This window comes from Vigna unguiculata, chromosome 10 (genome assembly GCF_037176805.1).
Source record: "Vigna unguiculata cultivar grain cowpea cultivar isolate G323 ecotype 2 chromosome 10, ASM3717680v1, whole genome shotgun sequence".
NCBI classification, from domain to species: Eukaryota; Viridiplantae; Streptophyta; class Magnoliopsida; order Fabales; family Fabaceae; genus Vigna; species Vigna unguiculata.
In genome coordinates this window covers 6,219,735-6,228,159 of record NC_140801.1, presented here as the reverse complement: position 1 = coordinate 6,228,159, position 8,425 = coordinate 6,219,735, and the positions used below count along the sequence as shown (strand labels likewise).

Genomic DNA, 8,425 nt, shown 5'->3' with positions numbered 1-8,425 from the left:
TACTCTCTGACGTGGCTTAGTGTGGGTCATTGATTAATGTACCACTATCTTTTCTTTTAAAAGAATCAATGGTCCACACTAAGCCACATTAGGGAGTAAAGAATAGAAGTAAAAAAAGGGAAGTCAAAGTATAATTTTTCTATAAAGGGTAGTACCAAAACCGTTCTGACAGGGGATGCTTCTACAAACAAACCATCACGTTTTTCATCTTCCCTCATCCATTATCACCTTCATCTATCATCACATTCTATATACACGTCTTCACCATTAAACCACCATCATTTTTTCTTTGTCACACAACTCTCCATTTAACACTACAGGGTTTTCTTCCATCATCAAACATCCACTGAAAAATCTCAACATCAATAGTCACACGATCTTTGCAAGGAAATTCCTCAACCCAAAGCCCAAAGAGTAGATAAGCACAAAAAAAGAGAGGAGGTATGGAGGAAATGAAATAGTGAGTAATGAACAACGTAGAGAGGAATACACTCTCGTGGCGTTGTTGGGTCGTGCAACGTTCACGGCGTGGTCACAACGACGATTCCAAGTCGCACGGTGGTGTTGACGGCAAGCATTCATGTAGTAAAAATCCAAAACTCCAAAAATTTACCATTCATATATTAAGTTTGACATTTAGTTCATTTAAATGTGAGTATAATTGAGATTACTTTGAGATAAGGTAATATTATTTAGGGTTAAATATGTTTTTGATCCTTCAACTTTTAGTGAAAATTGAAAATAATCTCTATTGGAAACTATCAACACCCAATTTCGTCCGGGTGAATAAATTTATTTTTAAAATAAAAATAAAAGTAGAAAATAAGGTGAAACAAAATTTTCTTTAAATATTTTCAAACTTTAATTTTAGAAAAAAAATAAAGAAAAAAAAAGAAAAAAAAGAGAGAAAAAAAAGGAAAAAGGAGGAAGAGCCCAATTTGTTATTAATTTTCATGAGCTCAATAACTCACTCAAATATTTTCTACCTTTGTTCCTATTAGAGAAATTAATTATATAATAATAATTAGAAGCAATATATCTTCAAATGGTAAGAATCAATATTACTAATTGAGATTGATTTTGTGCTCTGATTTGTTAATGGTTAGAATCAATATTATTAATTGGGATTAATTTTGTGCTCTGATTTGTTATTGATGATTATTGATTTTGTGCTCTGTTTTGCTGCGATTTGATACTCATAATTTGCAATTATCATGATCAATTCCTTCCTTATATTGTTCGTTACAATTAAGGCTGAGATTGCATTGACATTGCAAATTGTGAATATAAATACGCACTCTGTCATGACCGAAAAAAAAGATTCTCTACACTTCTCTAATTCTTTCCCATCACCATTCCCACATACACACCTCCTTTTTTATCTCTCTTAAAAAAAACATATTGAAGGAGGTAGAAAAAAAAAACATTCTTTACACTCTCTCTTCCTCTCATTACCACCCACAAAGACACCTCTCATCTTTATCTCTATTGGAAAAACAAACACAAATTAGAAAAGGAAGCAAAAACAAAAAAGAAAAGAGAAAAGGTGGGGAGATACTGAAATTCTTTTTAAGGTACGTCACTCTCAATTCTTTCAGCTTTTGATTTAGACTTTTGTTTTTTCTAAAAATATATACAGATGATCCAAAACTAAAATATAACTCTCTTTGTTTACTCTTTTATATCTATTTGGTTGCTCACGTCGCAATGACATCCACAACTACTCTAAAATATCTTTAAAAAAATATTAAAAATTTATAAATGATTAAAAAATAAAAAATAAAAAATAAAAGATTAGAAAAAAAAATTATTTAATAATAAAATTTAAATAAAAAGATTTTCAAAATTATAAAACAAATTAAATCATTTTCAAATAATTTTCCAAATAGATTTTTTTAAAAGAACTACGTAACCCTGATTCTCCATTCACATGGAGATACGTAGGAGCGAGGATTAATCCTCGTCGGGCCCAAAAAATCAAAAAAATAGTTTTGTTTTTTGTACATTCTTTTATGCTAATTTTGGGAAAACATAAATATTTTGAAAAACCACAAAACTTTTGCACATTTAATTAAAGGTACCGTATTAGGAAGAGCGTTGTGGGGTGTTAATACCTTCCCCACGCGTAACCGACTCCCGGACCCAAGTTCTGGTTTTTCGCAGACCTTGGTTTTTTTTTATGGTTTTCCGTAGTTTCCTATAATAACTATGGTGGCGACTCCAAACTCTATTTTTTTCAAATTTAATTATTTTTTTGGTTCGTCGTCCCGTCGCGATTTCGGTTGCGACAGATGGCGACTTCACTGGGGATGCTAGAGAGTCAGACCATTTATTTGGACGTGCAAAATTGATGTGGTTTTTCTTCATATTTTTTTTTTTTTTTTTTTTTGGTTTGTGTTTTTTATTTTATTTTTTTTATATTTAGAATAATTATATGTGTATATTCTTCTTTATTTTTGTATTTTTAATAATTGCCAGGTGTGGGTTTGGGTATACATTGTGTTCTCCCTTCACACACACATTTTATTCATTACATGAGTGGGGCCCTATACCTGGGTCTGAGTTGCTTAGAATTAGAGGGGATTGTGTAGCAGTGTCACAGTGGATGTACTTCCCAAGTGGTCATTGTGAGAACCCCAGCTAGAGTTGTTTGCTTCATTGGTACTCCCACTTGTTGTTTACCAACAGTCGTGGGAAATGCCATGAAGTGGACCATAGCTCTAGTGACCTTGATATTTAGGTATTAGGGAACTATCCTTGTGAGCACATATACTTTCCCTTAGAACTTTAAGCATCAAACCCATGTTAAATAAAGGCACTAAAGGGAGACTATTTGCGTCATTTACCCTCACCTTTCCTTGTATATAATAATAAATTCATCACAATCTTGCATATCATGTGAATAAGTGCCTTGCGAGGCACAAAACATGCATTGCATTTCATTCTGTAGCCATCCATGGTACCATGTTCATAGTTTCAACATGCATATGCATAGTAAACAAAAAACAAAAAAAAATTGCACTAAAATAAATTCAAATTGTTTCCCATTTTGTTTGTCAATGATTTCTTGGAATATTTCTTATAAAAATGAGTAAATAATAAAACATTCTTTGGTCAAATCAGTGGATTTAATAAAGAAATAAAATATTGTTTATTATCATTTCTTTTGAAATACCCATCTAATCTTGCATGCATGAAATTGCTCAAATTTATATTCCTTTTCATCTCTCTTCCACCATAAACCTTGTTTTCTTTTTCATAGAGAATTATCATAAAGGGGACACATACCTTAAAATGATTTCAAGAAACTCTCTGAGCAAAAAAAAATACAAAGGGAAGAAAAGTTCGCTAGACTAACAACTTTGAAGGACAGTCTAGACAAAAAATAAGACAAAAAAAAAGTGAGAAAAGAGAACCAAACAAGGGACATCCTGTAAGATGAAATCAAATATTTTCTTGTGAATTAATTTTTCTTTTAGAAAAAACAATCATGTTTTGAAATGATGTGTGGCCATATTTCTTTATCCAAAAAAAAAACAAAAGTAATTATCCTTTGCTACCCAATTTGAGCCTTCCAAAAAAATTCTTTCAAATTACCATAAACAAGGATCACCCTCCCACTGAGGATTGACATAATGTTTGCATTTGTTTCATCCGACTTGTAGTTCACCAATACAAAAATATCAACAAAAAAAGAAAGAAAGAAATGACATGGTTATATAGAAAAAAAAAGCAAAAGTTTAAAGAATGAGAATAAAATGTCAAAATATAGAAAAAAAAAGGTGAACGAAATGAAGTCAAACAAATTCTGAATGAAACATTATTCAAAGATCCTTGTTGAAACAATCCTCACATCACTTGTTTGGGCCTTTACTATCATTTACTTCCAAATACCCCTAGCCTTGGCCACAATACAAGCCTAATAAAGTCCACACAGATCAAAGATTGGTTGTTATCTTTCGAAGGTTTTAATTTAGAGGAAAATTTTGATTTGCTAACAGGTTTGTTCTAAAAAAATTATAAAAAAAAGAGATTGAAAAAGTGTGTTCAGAGATTTCCTTTTAAACACCGGGGCAGTTTATGTTTGGTTGACATGTTTTCAAAGCTCCAAAATCAATACAGGCAGTCAAGCAATTAAGCTAAACTTCGGTTGTCCCCTTTCAATTCATTCTTCATGAAATTCCATTTTTTATCCTTCACTCTAAGCCTAAACCTTGACCAACCTTAACATAGTCCATCTTTATCAATCCCAAACCCAAACTAGGGCAATCACTTTGTTTGTGATTTATATATTCCCATCATTCATTTTGAATTGGGGCATTTATTTACATTGAAGACTGTGATCACATCAGGGGCAACTTGTGAAGACCCCGTCATTGACAAACCCAAAATATGCTCAAAATCTTCTATTGTGGGCACCAACTGAAAATCTTGGAAGGTGAAACATCTTAGCGGTGGATCGTAGTATTGGGCCAAAGCTGTGAGTGCTGCAACTTGAACTTCCACTTTCAGCAAACCTAATAAGTTCCCATATTTCCTCTTGAACGTATTCCTTGATATGGTCTTCATTCTTCCAGCTAACTCTCTCAAATTACCCTCTGCAACTTTAATGGATAACTTTTTCTTCAAAGAAACAAAATCTAATTGCCCCCCGACTCCAGATTCCATGTTAATTTTCTTACAGCTTTATAATTTTGTTTAATAAATTAAATGTTTTGCATTGTTTTTCCTTCCTTTTCTTTTTCTTATTATTTCTTTTTCTTAAATAATAATAGAGCAAAAATAATAAAAAACAAATACGGCAAAACCAAGGCATCCCTACAGGACGCGAGCAAATAGAAAGAATATGGAAGATTGGGAAACAGCACAAGAGGCAGTGGAAGCAGATATCAGTCAACTAAAGGACCAAGTTGGTCAAATACTGGAGGCCTTGAAGTCCCTAAAGGCATCAGGAGAAGCTTCATCGGCAAATGGTGAGGAAAGCACTCATGGTGGCCCTGTTACTTTCCCAGCATATGGATTGCCATCTGGTTACGCCCCACCTGTTGGAGAATATTCAGAGACTGAGCATGCGTCCTTCTCATTCCCAATCAATACTCAAGAGAATGAAACAACTACCTTCATGGGGCCCCGAGAGATTGTAATGCCCAAGCCTTTAAACACCACTATCGGTGTTAACTCTTTGGACAAGATTAAATCACGCTCCACTATGCAGGCCGTATCTGCTGAGGTTGAGGGAACCAAAACTAAATTAGAAATTTTGGAAGAACGACTACGAGCTATTGAGGGAGGTGGAAACTATGGGTTTGGCGATGTTGCAGGTTTAAGCTTAGTTCGTGATGTAACAATACCTCACAAGTTTAAGGTTCCGGAGTTCGAAAAGTACAAGGATACCACATGTCCTAGAAGCCATCTAACCATGTATTGTCGAAAGATGGTTGTCTATGCTTACGATGACAAATTGTTGATCCACTTCTTCCAAGACAGTTTGGCTGGGGTAGCGTTGCGTTGGTACACCCACTTGGAGGCGTCTCGCATTCGCTCTTGGATGGATTTGGTAGATGCTTTTCTGAAACAGTACAAGTATAACATGGATATTGTGCCAGATCGTTTGCAATTGCAGAACATGGCCAAAAGGGATGCATAATCATTTAAAGAGTATGCCCAACGGTGGAGGGAGCTTGCTGCTCAAGTGGAGCCTCCTCTTCATGATAAGGAAATGGTGGCAATGTTTGTGAGCACGTTACAACCACCGTTCTATGAACACATGGTAGGGAATGTATCTTCAGTTTTCACCGATATTATCATCATAGATGAAAGGATAGTGATCGGGTTGAAGAATGGAAAGATTGCATATAGCCCGCTCGCGGCTACAACTCCTAAAAAGCCCGGTTTCAATCCATGGAAGAAAAAAGAAGTAGAAGTGCACGCAGCATCCACAGTACCAAGGTCGGAAAACCAAGCCCACACTCAAAATTATCAACGACAGGTGAATCGGCATCCTTATGTGACTCATACAACAGCTACCCACCAACCACAATCTCCGCAACAGGGATTCAATCAGCCGCTACACGCCTCAAATAACACTTGGAAAACTGAGGCTAGCACAAATATCAACCAGCCTTTAGGGCAAATCGCTAGTCCCAGAAGGAATCAAGAAAGGAATTTTGTTCATTTCACTCCTATTCCTGTGACTTACACAGAGTTGTTGCCAGATCTACTCCGTAATGCTTTAGTAGCCATTTGCCCGATGAAACCTTTGCAACCGCCATATCCTAAAAATTTTGATATAAATGCCAAATGTCATTATCACGGAGGAGCCATTGGACACTCTACCGAGAGATGCTTATCTTTTAAACATAAAGTGCAAGCTCTAATAGACTCAGGGTGGTTAAAATTTCAAGAGGATAAACCCAACATCGATGCCAATCCTCTCACTGGGCATGGTAATGCTTCGATAAATGCTATTGACCTCGATGGACCTAAGTTGGTAAAGAATGTGAGCGAAATTCGGAGTTCACGAAGGGATATTTTTGAGGCGCTGCTAACAACATGACTGTTGGAAGGAGAATATAACTTGAATGAGGCATGTGGGTTCCATCCAGGTGCTAAACACTCCATCGAGTCATGCAACAGGTTTGAGAACTTTTTGCAAGATTTGATCAATAAGAATTTCGTACAAGTATGGCGTGGGAGTAAGGAGGAAGAAGTTTTTGCACAAACCAGCGATGAATCTGTCATGTCGCCACCAAAGCCATTGATAGTTCGTTTCGCTAGATCCACTCTTGCACCAACATCTCCGAAAAGACAATCTGTTGTCATCTTTTCACCTTCACCCTTCCCATACAAAAGTGAGAAGGCGATCCCTTGGAAGTACGGTATACATGTGCTAGGAGAGGGACAACAAACAAAGAATCAATCAACTGATGGGGAGCCAGTTGTAGAAAATATATCAGGCACAGGAGGAATGACAAGAAGTGGTCGTATCTTCACACCACCCTTTTTAAGGAAAGACATAGTTGACAATAAGGGAATAACAACAGGAGAAACTAAAGAACTCTTGAAAGAAAAGGACGTGCAAACACAAGAAGGACCTAAAAAAGAGGAAAAACAAGAAATATCTGATGCAGAGGCTTGTGAGTTTTTAAAGTTCATACAACAGAGTGAGTACAAAGTAGTGGAACAATTGAAACGCATGCCTGCTCGGATTTCCCTTTTGGAGTTACTTATGCATTCAATCTCCCATAGAAAGATGTTAATGAAGATACTCAACAAAGCTCATGTGGATCAGAATATTTCCCTAGACAAGTTTGAGGGAATTGTTGGCAATATCACTGCTAATAATTACCTCACCTTTACTGATGATGAGATACCTGTTGAAGGTAGAGGACACAATAAGGCGTTGCATGTATCGGTGAAATGTTTGGACCATGTCATGGCAAGAGTTTTAATTGATAATGGTTCCTCATTAAATGTGATGCCAAGATCGACGCTAGAAAAATTGCCATGTGATGGTATGCACATGAAGCCGAGTGCCATGATTGTAAGGGCCTTCGATGGAAGCAAGAGGGAAGTAATGGGAGAAATAGAGTTGCCAGTTCAGATCGGTCCTTGTATCTTTCAAATAATATTTCAAGTCATGGATATTATTCCAGCTTACAGTTGCTTGTTGGGTCGCCCTTGGATCCACTCTGCGGGAGTGGTGCCTTCAACATTACACCAGAAACTGAAATACATAATGGGTGATAAACTGGTAATAGTGTCAGGTGAGGAGGACCTCCTTGTGAGTGGGCCCTCATCATCTCGTTACATTGAAGCAGCAGAGGAAGCCTTTGAGACAGCTTTCCAATCACTGGAAATTGTGGGGAATGCATATGTTGAACCATTTTTGATGATCCCACACATGTCTTGTGCTTCCCTCATGATGGCCAAGGTTATGCTGAAAGAGGGTTACCAATATGGAAAAGGGCTTGGTAAAAATAACCAAGGGCTAACTTTCCCCTTAGAGGTCTTTGAAAACAAGGGTAAATATGGTTTGGGGTACAAGCCTACTAAAGAAGACAAGAGGAGGTTGTTAGAAGAGAAGAAGGAGCGAATTTTGGCTCGCATAGAAGGTCGAGAACGAAAGATAGGGAAGATTCAAATCTGTGACATCAAGAAAAGCTTCCACAGTGCTGGATGGGTTAACACTTGTTAGATATCACCTATCGAAGGAGGAAGTGGATCTGAAAGTTGGAACTTCGTGCGATCTTGCCCTCTAGACGTGCAGCTGAACAATTGGGAGATAACAAATTTACCAGTGATGTTTAATTTGGAAAAAATGTAATAGTTTTAGTTTTTTGCCTTACTCGTGGTTTTAGGATTCAAGAATTTTTTAGATGACCGTTTTTAATCTTTAAATCTTTATGCTCAATGTGACAATAAA

General features: G+C 36.5%; 1 protein-coding gene across 1 annotated transcript; it reads left to right on the top strand.

Annotated features, from left to right (window-relative positions):
* Positions 1 to 6,739: 6,739 nt before the first annotated feature.
* LOC146882056 (uncharacterized) lies at positions 6,740 to 8,197 on the top strand. The gene has a single exon (XM_085667254.1). It carries the CDS (start codon positions 6,740 to 6,742, stop codon positions 8,195 to 8,197), a length of 1,458 nt encoding a protein of 485 aa, XP_085523380.1.
* Positions 8,198 to 8,425: the final 228 nt, after the last annotated feature.

Coding starts and splice junctions, on each gene's coding strand:
- LOC146882056 (XM_085667254.1), top strand. CDS start 6,740: ATGTCGCCACCAAAGCCATTGATAGTTCGTTTCGCTAGATCCACTCTT.